This window comes from Boleophthalmus pectinirostris, unplaced genomic scaffold, assembly GCF_026225935.1.
Source record: "Boleophthalmus pectinirostris isolate CB_2022bp ecotype Guang Dong unplaced genomic scaffold, ASM2622593v1 HiC_scaffold_7, whole genome shotgun sequence".
Classification (NCBI taxonomy): domain Eukaryota; kingdom Metazoa; phylum Chordata; class Actinopteri; order Gobiiformes; family Gobiidae; genus Boleophthalmus; species Boleophthalmus pectinirostris.
This window is the reverse complement of record NW_026571473.1, coordinates 21671720-21686119: the sequence shown is the minus strand read 5'-3', so window position 1 is coordinate 21686119 and position 14400 is coordinate 21671720. Positions and strand designations below refer to the sequence as shown.

The 14400-nt window shown below is 37.7% G+C and overlaps 1 protein-coding gene across 5 annotated transcripts in view; it reads right to left on the bottom strand.

The window, feature by feature from the left end:
• ralgps2 (Ral GEF with PH domain and SH3 binding motif 2) overlaps positions 1-14400 on the bottom strand; it is a 64701-nt gene that overhangs the window by 3681 nt on the left and 46620 nt on the right. For 2 of the 5 annotated variants that reach the window (XM_055164913.1, XM_055164914.1), the window contains exons 10-20: positions 7119-7256; positions 6764-6854; positions 6594-6661; positions 6352-6499; positions 6120-6271; positions 5581-5635; positions 4839-4916; positions 3277-3382; positions 2428-2520; positions 1480-1585; positions 594-685 (exon numbers count right to left, since the gene is read on the bottom strand). In XM_055164913.1, the coding sequence (XP_055020888.1) occupies positions 594-685; positions 1480-1585; positions 2428-2520; positions 3277-3382; positions 4839-4916; positions 5581-5635; positions 6120-6271; positions 6352-6499; positions 6594-6661; positions 6764-6854; positions 7119-7256 (1127 nt within the window). The remainder of the gene's footprint in view (positions 1-593; positions 686-1479; positions 1586-2427; positions 2521-3276; positions 3383-4838; positions 4917-5580; positions 5636-6119; positions 6272-6351; positions 6500-6593; positions 6662-6763; positions 6855-7118; positions 7257-14400) is intronic. The other 3 variants (XM_020918727.2, XM_055164915.1, XM_020918729.2) reach the window with 3 other exon arrangements.

Below are 14400 nucleotides of genomic sequence, written 5' to 3'. Positions count from 1 at the left end.
GTCAAGGGTATAAATCAAATCTATGATAGTATTCAAGTATATGTAAAACTGATCGATAAGAGCTAGACTAATTCTGCTAACTCCACCTCTACGATTATAAGATCAGAGGCGGTGCTACCATTAGGCAAAAGCAGGCAACTGCCTAGGGCCTCACAACCAGTACCCTCAGTACCACTAATGTCCGAGGCCTCAGAGCAATTTGATTTTCTCTCAATATGTCACTAAATGAGAGTTTATTTTTAAACAATAATCATAAGAAAAATAATAATAATTACATGTAATAGATGTAAACAAAAATGTAATTGTAATAGCAAAAAATAAAACTACTTTCAATTCTGGTTATCTAGTAGGCGACTGAACTAATAAAACAAGTTTCCTGTAGTAAAATAGTGTTTAGTTCAGTGTTTCTTGTGTAAAACACTGCACTGACCTTACTTACAGAGTCTGTGGTTATGTGAATGTGTGAGTAGTTCCATAACTTTATACTACAAACTCTAAATCACTTTTTAAGCAATAGAGTATGTGGTCTATCCAGTTACTGAACTGTAATAATATCATTTTATTTTATGTGTGAATTCATTTTAGCGTCTTACCTGTTGCCTGTTGCTCTGGCAGGCTGCGCTCAGATGCTTGAACCAAAGTAAAGCATTCATTCGATTTCCTGCTTGGTACTTGTACGTGTTACCTAGGAAACAGAGACAAAAACAACGTGAGTGCCAAAATCTTTTCACCTGTTTTTTTCCAATCTCTGGAAACTCTCGCTTGACTTTGGCTCAGCTGACGATTTCTGAAGGAGCCAAGGCTGAAACCGGAGTATGTGCAGAAACAGGGAGAAGAGGCTGATACGACTTGAATGTGCCTCACATAGTCTGAATGAGTGGACTGAATTTAGATGTGTGGACTCAACCAAGTTATGAAAAACTCAGGAAATAAAAGGAATCAAATGTAGTTTTAAATATTGCCTGTTTTTCTGTTCTGGGGCTGCAACAGCAACAAAACTGCCTCGCCTGTGCAGATGCCCTTCATTGATAAAGTCATTTGTCATCGAGTCATGGGCTGGTTGTGGTTAGACTCTTCAATATAATTGCTCATAATTTAAAATACTTTTTGTTACAGAAAGTTCTTGCAAATAAATGCTAATTATATTAATAAAATTGGGCCACACACGGAGTCAGTGTCATTATTGTGGCCAGACTAAATTTTATAAAGAATAATAGATAGATTAAGGTTTTAATTAGACTAACTGATTAAGGGCAGCTGGGAGGACCAATAAATAAGCATATTAATGAATGAGGCAGATGAATTATTTTACTGGGAAATGCTGAAATAAAACATTGTTATATCAGTATAAATGGTGTGGAGTGGTAATAAAGCATGATTTAATGTGCAATTAAATCTGGAGCTCTTGTAAAATATTTCACATGAATGTTGTAATAAAGTTGTCAACTATTTAGATAATAATAGTGATGTGAGTCTTACCTTGCTCAGAGTCAGTGAGCATAAAAACATCCGGATGCTCTGGGTCATCTGCCATCATTGCCATGAGCCCCACCACACACACGCTCTTACACGACGTGGACTTAAACTGGGCACAGATACAAGAAATACCACTCAGTCGCTTTCCTGTTGCAGCTTTGTCTAAACTCTCCTTCATTTCATACTGAAACTGAAGATGTTGGAATGTTAACCTGAGTGTTTTGTGTGTGTAACCTCTGCACACGGTTCTCATTAGCCTTGGAGTGACACACGGGACGTGCTGATGTCATTGGGCTCATTATTCAGTGAGTGCTCCCATCTGTGTCCCCCGCAGTGCCAGACTACAGCCCCCCGTGCTCCCCCCAAACACACTACACTGCATTTGTTCTCAGTCTGAGAGTACAGTAGTTCACCTTCCAATAAGTTTGCGTGTTCATGGATTTCAGCTTTTAGTTTACAGATGCCATTTTGAGCACTTTTCCCCATTCAAAAAGTACAATGTTAAGTTTTGAATCGCTATGGCAACAATGCTAATCTTTTAAATTGATTATTGAATATATTTATTTCAGAAATCATGACTTGTTTTTAACAACCCTGCGCTGATAGCAAAGGAGTTAACAGTACAAGAATATTATGTAGATTTAATTAAAATGGACACTTCTAGTAATTAATGAGAGGCCAGTGACTATAGTAACAAGACGGGAATGTGAACTCCACTCGAGGAAAAGTATAGACCTTAGTAAAAGCAATCACAAAGCAATGTTTTGCTTACAGTTCATTTAGTAATGAAAGTCATACAGGAAGTGTGACTAATCACCGTTGGATGGCAGTTTTGATAGCACATTAAAGCCTGTTTGTTCTGAGGTTTCATGGTAGTCTGTAAAACCAACTAGTGCTTAGGACGTTTAGTCATATATGTTGCTTTTTTAAACCAAATTAATTATGTCTTACATGTTTCCTTTCTGTGGCCTTCAGGGACTTGGCAGTGTAGTAGTAAAGCTGGGTACCACAGAGAGCCACCCAGTATTTGGTCCAAGATGCCACCTACAAACACACAGCAGAAAAAACTGTTAATAATAATAGAAATGACCATCATTGCAATACTATTCATTGCATATTGCAATGTATGTATGTATATATATATATATATATATGTGTGTGTGTGTGTGTGGGTATATGTGTGCGTGTGTGTGTGTATATATATATATATATTATATATATATATATATATATATTTTTTTTTTTTTTTTTTTTTTTTCATGGTCCTGTGAGGGCACAAAGAGCACAGTGACCTGGGACTTCTGACGTTTGGACTGGCAAACAAACTTTTTTTTGGGTTCAGTTTTAACAACATTAGATTAAACCTTTGTGTTTGCAACCAAAGAACAGTACATTACAAAAAAAATACAGAATATAAATTTAACAAGCTCATGAATAATAATCTAACTATTCAGTGTCCAGCAATACCAGTTTATTCTAATCATAAGAGCTGAAGACAGGCAGGACAAAGAACAGACTTTTCCTGGAGGACTTTAGTACAACAAAACAAAACAAAACAAAACAAAACAGAGGTGCAGAAGCTGGATGTGATCTGTAGGTGCACTGAAAATGAAATGCTTTGATTCAAATAAGAATTACGGAATATTTTCTATTCAAATTATTTTATGTAAATTGAAAGCAAACATTTAAGTAGACTGACATACAACTACAAGTGAATATAAAAATACTGCATAAAATATTCAATAGGTCCACACTTATATTTTCAGTGAACAGGTGTGTAATGCGGAGGAGTGAGCTTACGGTCGGTTTTTTGCCCTCCTTCAGCACAGTCTTCCTTCTCAGAACGCCCTGTACTGTGACCGCCCCGGGATACAAGTGCACCGCCAGCTCCTCCGACTCGGCTGAGCTGTAAAAACAGGAAAAATATTATTTAGTAATGTAAAGAATACTGAATGCAGAGGATCTGACAGTTTGTGAAGATGTTACAATGTGCAGAAAACCCAAAATACATCTAGATTAGAAGCATAGGCAGGACCTCTACCAAGTCAATAGTCTCATCTTGCAATGGTTTAGCTACAACTTGAATTATTACTCGTATTTCTGGCTTTGAGAAAAGCGGGGCAATACTTAATAACATTTAATTTGTCCTAATAAAGCATGAACAAAGACTTAACTCAAAACGAACCAATTCTTCATTAAGAAAGATTCAGGCTTTTTTCTTACTAATTAATGCCGTAACCCCAACTCCAAACTTTACCCTATTAATTAAGAAGTTAGTAAACTGGAATCATCCTTCAAACTTTATTATGAATTAAGTCTTTGTTCATGCTTTATTAAGACTAATGAAGGTGAAATTGCTATAAAGTGGCACCAACATAATGTTATCTTAAACTAAAGAATATCATACCAGAAAACAAATACATCTTGTGGACAGATTATGGAAACTAAAATTGGAATAAGAATCTACTGAAAATAATTAGGTCAGTGAAAAACAATCCTATACAGGAATTATGGTTCTGGTATATATTCCAGTGTTGTACATTTCAGGAAGAAGGCAGAATACCATTAGTAGAAAACCCAGACACAATGCACTGAAACACCGTAAAATATGTTGCCTTTTGTATGTTTCCAAATGTCCAATTTTACAGATATAAATCTTTGCAGTTATAGGAGCATAAAGTAGAGCAGGAATGGACAAGATGGTGAGCAGATTGTGTCTGTGCTGTGAAGGAAGCTCAGAGCAAGAGCCCAAAAAGCCTGGTGGAAAAAGACAGATTTGAAAACCACTACAAAGAAAAAAAAAGATTGTTCATTATGCAACCACTATGAAAGCAATGAGCAAAGCATAAGAGTCTGTCCAATGTTAGGATTTACATTTGTCAGGAAAGTTTTAAGTGGAGCTCTGAATAACAAGGGAAAATTTTAAGCTTCAAGTTGAAGTTTTCAAAAGTGAAGTCTTCAAAGTTCACTACACAGTCCACATACAAAAACAGGCTTTATATTATGAATACTGTGTAATCTGCTACACCACAGTTCATCAGTTCATACTGGTACTTGCTTCTAGCTCTTTAAATTTAAGATTAAAATGCAGCCAAATTATGCCATAATTTATAGATTATTCATTTTATCTGATGTAATTATTCATGCCTGATTTGTGTACTTCTACTTTGGGAGTATTTCAACTTTACATGCAGTAAATTCAGAAGACAGAAAAATGCTACAATAGAAATATAGCAGTAAATGACCACCACCACAAAACCCCTGAGTTAAATCGAATAGAGAAACATAGTTAAGAGCCGCAGAGGGTGACCCCTAGTGGAAAGAAGGGGTAAGGAGAGGTTTGGTTCAGCCCTGTTTTGTACCTGCTGGGCCTCAGGACGCCTCTGTAGGGGATTCGAGCCACTCGGGTCACTGGGCCCAGAGAGTGGTAGAAGCGAGTCCTGTTCACAATGGGATAAGACAGGGTTGGACAGTGGACACTGGTAAAGTTTATGGGGCTTTAATACAAGATTTGGTCCATTGGGTTAGGTCTGGAGAAATGAAGGGTGTTATTTGTTAAAAGGTTAGTTATTATCAACAGCTGGATTTCTGGCACTGGCAAGAAGGTTAACTGTATTGCTTTCCCAATCTCTAAAAGGCAGTCGAAACTACCCTCTAGTTGGATGAGACTTATTTTGCTTATTGTTGCACCATGAGGGAAATGCATTTTTATATTTGAATATAAACCCAGCTTGTGTGATTTTGACATTTAGAGGGAAGGGTGCTCTGGTAAAGAGGTTAGTAAGTCTTTGGTTTGGATCATGCACTGTCGATGTTGGTGCAGGTGGACTTCTGTGAGGGGGATAAAGCTGAACGATAAATGAATTTCACGCTGCAGAGAAAGCAGACATTTTCATACATTTGGTAAAAGCTGAGAGCTGCAGAGGAATGAGGCATGACTGAGTTGGCTGTGAGGCTTTAGGAGAGAGAGGCTGGGCATGGCGTGTTTCAAAGTGGATCATTTTCAACAGCTGTGCCTTGAAGTCTTGCATTAGAGATGAGCTTATTTCATGATGGAAGCTGTGGATGTGGAGAATACGCAAACAAAATAATGAGGAAAAGTACCTCTCAAAAGCCGGCCATGACACCTCTTCACTCAGCTCAGAGCCTTCACTGCTCCCTGCAAACAGACAGAACTCATCAAGACTGCATCTTATATCACAAGATCACTCAAGGACAAAATGTGTTTTTAATTCTAATCTGTAATATTAAAATCCATATCTTCAAATCCATACTTTAATTTTAGAATCAGAAATACTTTGAAAGGTTAAAATAAATGTGTTAATATAATGTAAAAAATATGATGAAAGACCATCATTTTGTGCCAAAATACCCAGTACCAAAATATACTTTTTGTATTACACATTACCTGTGAAAAGCAGTTGATATTTACTCTACCAGTGCCTGCCTATCTTTCAAACTGTAGTGTTATGGTTATTTGAAACAATGATATGGAGTCTGTGAATGTTGTCCTACTAGAAGGAATATATGATACCAGCTTGTTGAAGTCGTAACTTTTAAAATGTAACTTTTGCATGTTTCTTAGATGTTTTATTGGTGTTATTTTGATAGAGAATAAACAGACTCTTGATTAGAAGCTTTACCAAGTGAGATGCCGCTGGACAGAGTGGAGCTCTCGGCCTGGACTCGGCTCGGACTGTGGCTCTCCATCACACTGTCGTCCAGTAAATGTCTGGAGCCAGCGTTTGGGAACGTCGCACTTTTAAACTCAACCGTGTTCATCTTGTGAATAAAACTGAACCAAGTACAAGGAATTATAGGAGATTAGTTTTCATTTATACTGCACATTTAGATGCACATCAGATTGAAACTGACTTGTATCCCAGACTGTGGCACTTCCTGTGACCGTAGGGCAGGAGGTTTCGTGGGGAGGGGGGCGTGGCAGGGACTTTGGTTCCTTCAGCTGCGATTGTGCATTTACGACCACAGAGAGGAGAGGCTTCCTGACCTGAAAATGGAGTTACTACAGAGATAAGCAAGTGCTAATTTTAATGTTTTTTTTATCTTTTACATTAGAGAATACAAAATGACTTAATTTAATTTAAAAGGCCACTCACCAACAAGGTCCTCTTTTGAGGCATTAGCTCGTGGTGTGCTGGTGCCTGGCTCAATTTTCTGTGACAACCTGAAAAAGTATACCTTTACTGACAATTTGTCCAATAAAAGAGGTTGGTAAATCCCACCTAGAAGATTATGACAGAAGACGATCAAGGTGGTTGTAACCTACTTGTAATTGTCGTCCTCCACAAACTTCTGCAGCTCTTCAATGTATCTGACAGAGTTGAGATACTTCTGAATATGAGGCATCACAGGCACATCTGGAGAATGGAAAAGAATGGCATATTGTTACATAGTCTAAAATAAATGAGAAAACATAAGCAAATTTTATATTGCATTATAATGCCTTTTTTTGTAAATTATCATTATTTTTTCAGTTTTAAAGTTATAGATAATTTGCTTTTAAGACAGAAATAAACTTAAGTTTATGAAAGTCAAAGAACGTATCCATTAGCATTTATTTCCCGACTTCACTCTTATCTCGTTCAGTGAAATTCAGTGAATAAGCAATGCTATAAACCCACCATATGTGCAGGATCTCTGTAAGTCGGATATGATTCGGAGGATGTTGTTCATGAGATTGGACCTCTGCTCGTTCTCCAGAATACTACCAGTGGAGGGATAGGCTGAGTCGATGTACGTCAGGTCTGACAGGTACATGCCTGAAACAGAAAGAGGCCACGTTAAGGTGTTGTGTCTTTGTGTGGTGTATATAGCATTTAGACAACACACACACACACAAAAAAGTAATTCTTGATGGCACATGTAGCAAGCCTGTCATAAGTCTAAAAGTATGTATAATTGGCATTGTGAGTCAAATTGCTGTAGATTTAGTATTGAGCTATTATTACTTATTATTTTAACTTGACAAACATATTCAGTATTTTAATGTGTTTATGAAATACAAGCAGCAACAACAAACAGTTGTCTCCCTGAAATTATGCTGATACTTAATCTCAACAAATTGTGTGATTTCAGTAAAAAAAAAAAAAAAAAAAAGATGTTTTATTTTCAGATACATAGCCCTAAAGCATATGTGAATAAAAGTAGGAAAAGGGCTATCCATTCCATGCCCCTGTCTGTGGTTAAAAGTCACATGAGTGCATCTGGCAGAGGCGTTAACTTTATAGTCACAGGAAACAGGGATTTTGGAGCCAAACACACAGAGGGTTCAGCTCATAACAAGCATTTAGTGCAGAGAACACTGTAACATGGCCTAGGTTTTCTTTGATGCATAAATCGCTATGCAGGTGTAAGATGTGGTCAACAACGAGCAGCTTGTACAGAAACACCACCTCAGACAAAGTGACAAAAACTATTACAAACTCTTATTTGCCTATGACAGAGCACACCTCACAATAACTAAAGAACAAAAGTCAGTCCTACAAGGGATGTACCTTCTATTCTTATTGCAGTCGAGAACGATTTTTTACAAACAGGTTGTGGTTGCAGTGAACAGTTCAAACTCAACTACAGCTCTCTTAATCTTTTAAATATTCCAAAGAAATTGTTGACTGATCTTCATTTATTTCACTATTTCCAAATCTGTCTTTAAAATATTTTTCACGTCATCCTTTCCTGGCAAACTTAAACCATTTCTAAAATTCTTGTGTTTCATTATATAAATATTTCGAGACAAACTCGGCATCCCACCGTTTTGAAGAGTAAGATTAACGTCTTCTAAAGTGACCCAATGGACTGTGTCTATCTTCTGTTCTCTTCTTTCCACCTCTGTCTATTGGAAATTCACACGCCAGCCGGAAGATTGAGAGCAGATGTGGGAGAGCTTATCACACACTCGTTTACATGACAACCTCCCACTCTTCTTCTTGGAAAATCATTGTTTCCCTACAGATGTTCACAAATAAATAAGACAGATATTCACACCCCAAAAGATTAAAAACAAGTTAGGACATTAGGGAAGGTGTAGATCTACAGAGGCCAAATATCTCCCAGTGCTGTAATCAAACAAAATAACATCATCTGACAGGGATTAACTGAGAAAAGGGTGGGAGATGGTTTATAAAGTTTTGGAAAGACATCTGTGTGACATAAGAAGTGAACATGAACAACAAAGAACAAAGTTGTAGCATTTCTAAAGGTGTTCATTCAGTGTAGTCAGGTACTTTGTAATGTATAAGTACATTGGAATAATCACAAACCTTTTGTAATAAAATTATAAAATGTAGTTAAAAATCTGTCAAGATATCTTGGACTAAACTACTACCCCCCCCTTCATGAATTTCAAACAAATGATTCATGATTCATTGTTTTTTCCCATTCAGACATGAGATTTTTATTTGAAGGTGATAATTACTATAACAATGGAGGACCGTCCTCATAGTTTTAACCCAATGAATGCTACACAATTGTGAATGCAAAATGAAGTATATACTCAAAAACATAAAACAGAAATGTTGTAAAAACACCTCTGTCTGAATGTCCTTTCAAGCTGCAAAGCAAACTACACAGAAACTCCCACTGCAAGGAAATTAACGATTATGAGACCTACAATTTAACAGCAAACAATAAACAAGGTTTTCGCCTTTTCAGGGGTTAGGAAACCACTTGGACCACTTACACTATTCTCTCTCTAGTCTTTTTCCATGAGAGTGACATCAGAGTGGGCCGGACCACTCAGCAAGAAAAAACATCTAACAATCTTATGCTCCCCCACCCTCACCCCCTCTCCCCTGCTCTCCTCCTTCTTTGTGAAAAACTCAAGGCATCAGTTGTGAGAGCGCAGTGTGATGTTTGGAAGTATCCGGCGTTTGAACCATGCCCCAGACCAAGGACAGCTGAGCAGTGGAGTAGAAGGACTAAAGTGGACTAAAGTGGACTAGAGTGGACCGCGATGAAGACCCTACAGAGGTGAAAGTGGCAATCAAAAGAGTACTACTACTTCAAATAACAAGGTAGATATTTGGAGTACTTTGTTTAGTGTGTGCATGTGCGTGCGTGTGTGTGTGTGTGTCAACAGCTGGGGGCGGCTCTGTCTGAGAGGTTGTAGAGGTTAGTACATTTCATGATAACAGGATTTTTGGGGACACTGAAAAATATTTGCTTCTTCCTTTCATTGCTGTAATAGAAGGGTAAACAGATAATTAATAAACCAAGACAGGTCTAAACAAGACCTAAATTAGAATAAACCCATTTTTAAATCAGGACTATACCAGGGTTAAACAATGTCTTAGATATGGCTACACCAGGACTTAATCACAAATAAGTAAAGTAAAACCAAGAATTAACTTAATTTGGGCAAAAAGGTGCTACCAATAGAAGTCCATTTTCATCCAAATGAGTCTGTGCCGCTGTTTGAGAACCCCTCTATACAATATGAAATGAGCAGAACATCGAAACATGTGGCAGACATACCAAGAGTGATGTCTCAATTCATTCATTCAGTACAAAAGTTCTCAGGCAAATAAAAATGAAAAATGACTTGGGTGTTGTCTTGTGTCTTATGAGTGAAAACTTTGGCTGTAGAAAGATGAAGTTGACAGGAGATGAAAAGTAGGACAACATCACCTCCCTGAAAAAAGTTGGAACAGACAGATCTGATCAGAGGTAGAGATTGCAGAGACGAGGGGAGATTTGTGTATATTATTCTTGGCTTTGGGTTTCTCAATACAGCAGCGCCTGACAGGAGGGCCCAGTTAACCTGCAGGACTGAAGGTTAGATCAATAATATTAGACATAATGAGGTGGTGACATGGCACTCAGCACTGGTCACTATAGAAATGAGATCATGTATGGATAAGCAGAGCTGTGCAAACGTTTTGGTAGGGAGCGAAAAATACTGCTTTCAATTAATCATTCAGTTTGGCCATCTACAAAGTAAAAGAAATGGTTATTTTTCTGTTTGATGTCATTTCATAAGTGTTTAAGGGACTTATTTTAAAGACATGCTGCAATACAAATACTAAGCACATTTTTCATTTTAGTCAGTTGTGTAGATTAAAAACTGCCATTAATTCCTACTGGTCCAACTATTTTCGCATCATAGTTTCTCATTCTTAAAAAATCTTTTGGCCCTTGCACCTTGCCATAACCCAGCAAGGACACGTAAGGTATCAGTGGGCCAACTCTAATGACAAAAACCCCAATAACCACATCCTATCTGAGCAGCACTTTGAACTTTTAACAATATCAATGTGCTGTACTTTCATATCACTTCCACTATCATTATCGCCAAATGTTTTCACTTATGTCATGGTCCTCTGCTGAGATCTCTGGAAAATACCCTGTTCCTAACAAAGCCACATCTGTGAACACTGCAAACCACCACTACAAGGGAGGCCATACAAGTCTCACACACTCTAGAGCACTGAGGAGGCTAGAAACAATGTACAACACACCGAATTTAAAACTTAATGAAGCATTTCCACTTTAATTGTATGTCAAAACCCAAAACTAATTATTTGAAGTAAGAAAATTTCCAGTTGAGAACAATTATGGCTTGTCTATGGGAAAGAAAGCAAGGTCTTACAATTGCTTTAATAAGTGCTGATACAGTGCTCATTTATTGTATCGTTACTATTTTATATCAGAAGTTTTCAATTATTTGTATTCTATGTCAAAACAAATGATAGAAAACGTTTATCAGTAATTAAAAATTTTACAAATTTTTTTTCATGTTTGTGATAACTGATCTTATATTATAAAACTGCTCACACTTGGATTCATGATTTGGCTAACTTCCCCCTCAGCTTGACACATGCACTTAAAAAACTCAGGAGGTAGAACAAGTTACTGGCAAAACCATAAAACGCATTTCACCGGCTTTCTTGTTCTCGTTGCATGTAGTAAATCAAAATCTCAATAACTTTAAATAATTCAGCCAGGGAAAGAAAGTCAAACAAAGCAAAGATAAACTCACAGCTGTCTGAGAAGTATCCAGAACATTGTGTGCCTAGCATTAGCTTTAGCACTCACCTGAAACTATGAAACCTTGTTATGGGTTATTACTGCCAATGCATATGCTCTTAACTTTCACCTTTTGGCAGTAAATCATAGTAGAAATCTCTTTTGAAGCCCTTTTTACTTTAAAACTTTACACTCCTTGGACAAGTCTATAAAATGCTGAAACCAGGTAGAGCATGAGAGGCCTGTTAGCATGGAGGATCAGGCTGTCACATACTGTGGCTCAGTGGGAGATTAATAACAGGCTCAAACTGGGTACCATCTGACCATGGTCTAAGGGCAGTGGGCAAACAGCCAAACATAGCGTATAGTTTAACCCAAAGCTGCATGTCAACTCTTCACAGACACACGACTTCAGACAACTCCAGAGATCTTATCTTTAGTCATAGACATTTATTGATGCTATCACCAGAGGTACAAGTAAGGGTTATAAATGTTGAAAGTACAAACGTCAAAAAGCATTGCAGTGAGGAGTAGCGTATTTGAGCTCAAAAAGGTTTTGAACTTTTTGTATCAATGTCATCTGTCTAAACTAAATATGTATCTTTACCATTTAATTCCAACCAAATAAAAAAAAAAAGCAAAAAAATAGTACTACTACTAATTTACAAATCGGCATACTTCTATACCCACTACTAAAACAAACATACATACAGTAACCTACAGCATAAACCTATAAATATAATACAATACTGCAGATAGTTTGTTCAGAAGTAAATGTCCAGAAGTAAATATAACAGAGCAGATTTACCTCAGCAAACCCACCCTTTGCTGTGACACAGATAGGCAAACACTGAAGTAGCCCCCTGGAGCAGAGCTTACCACAAGTGGTTAAACACACAACCACAAACAACATAATTCTGGCCACATTCTTCAAATAAATTAACACAAAGGAAATATTATGTAAAAGTACAGATTTGCTGCATGGTGACACATGTTAAGAATCCCACTAATGAGGGCTTGGAAACAGTTGAGTGGAGAGGTCAGTTGAGGACCAACTGGGTCACTGGAAAGGTCAATAGAGGCCACATAAGTGGGCCAGCCAGCCCCCATGACTGTTGTGTTTTTCACTGTTGATTTTAATAATAGTAAGCATGTGAAGTTTTTACTAGATGGGGCTTAGTGGAAGATGAAACCAGACGTGCATGTAGATTTGATATTGGATTTTGCAGACAGTCCAGCAACACATGTGGAACCAATATTTTAAATTTACCACCCCTAGCTCTCCACTCTATCCCGACACTCCTTCAAAGCAGCAGCAGCACGTGTTACAAAGTAATATGATAAGAAAAAAAACAAAAAACACCCAAACGAGTAAAGTGGACAAGACCAGAAAAAATACTTGGCATGAACTTAAACCTGCAACACCATATCACTTAAAAGTTTGCATTCTTATTGGAGAATCAGCAATATCTACAAAATCTCAAAAGAATGCTGCAGTTAATCCGCTGATAAAAACATTCAAAAATAAAGCCTTGCTCGTTGTTTTTTGCGGCCTTCATAATAAGAACTGTATTATTATTTTGTCTGGTTATACATGTGCTTGTCTTTATATTGGGGGTGGTACAAAGATGCCCTGCATGTTCTGGTGGAGGGTGTTGGGAAGGTGATGGTCCTTATCAAGAAGGTTTTGACAGATGCGTCGCTCTGGTGGATTCTGGGAGCACAAGACCCTACTGTTTGCACGTTGCTGTTTGTATGTGTTGGCAAACCCTCTCCCTCTACAAAGGCCGATTGATTGCAGGACTTCAGGATGGGGGAGAGACACAGGAAGGGTTAGGCCAAGCTGCACCCTAATCTTGCAAACTCACAGCGGACCTCATATGTTGACCTTTGACCCCAAACATCAGCCCACATGTTTGGAGTTTGACTACAGCAGAGGGAAAACAGATGGGGCACAGTGCCGTGGGGCATTGGGGGCTCCCAGTCTAATAATAATATGCATCAGGACAGAGACAAGTCAGTGGCAGAAAGGCAAGAGTCTCTAGCTTTGACTGACATAATACTAAATGTGCTCATGGCTGCCTTTTTGTTTTAGTTCATGCGACTTTATCTGTGAATTTCATTTTTGATATGGTACCTTCTCTTTTTGTACAAGTTCGGCCCAACAAAACTGAGCTTGGATTTGTTTAATTTAAATGGTCCTATATTGTACCACTTTGTTTAGCTTGTTATTGTTATGGTCTCCTAAACTTATCTGGAGACATGTTTTGTTACTTTGTGACTGTAGAAATAATCGACATCTCCACTGATCAATGAGTTATAATTAAAGAACTGGGCAACGTAATGAATGAATAATAGAAAATATTGTTTTAATTTTTAAGACCTTAAATTTTCTGTTACAAGCAGTGTCGTAACTTCAATCTTTTATTTACATGCTGTCAGTACTCTAATACCCCCTACATGCATTTATCACATATAAATATAAAATTAAATAAAACAGAAGAGCATCCCAGGACAAATGGCTGAAATATTGTTATGTAAAACAAAGCCAGTGTTTATTGATTCTTTGCTCCGCGACTCCCCAAAACACATCCCATTTTGTTCTCTTGTTTCCACCAGTTCTTTGCTGAACAGTGATGGATGCGTTGTGCTTTTTTGGACATATTGGACTTGCAATGGGAAAGTGTGAGGATCCAGATGGGAGAGCTTGCACAGCAGAGTGGAAGCAAGGGATTTTGAGACTGGGAAATACATTGGCTATGACAAAAAAAACATAAATATACATTTTTTTTTTCCAAGTATTTCTCCCCTGTTGTTGAAGAGTAATCAATCAGCATGTAGACTGACATCAGTATGGGTAAATCACAGTAGAAGACGAGCAATGACCAAAGATCTTCAAATCAAAAACCTGGCATCGATGACTGCAACTGTAAGTGGAGG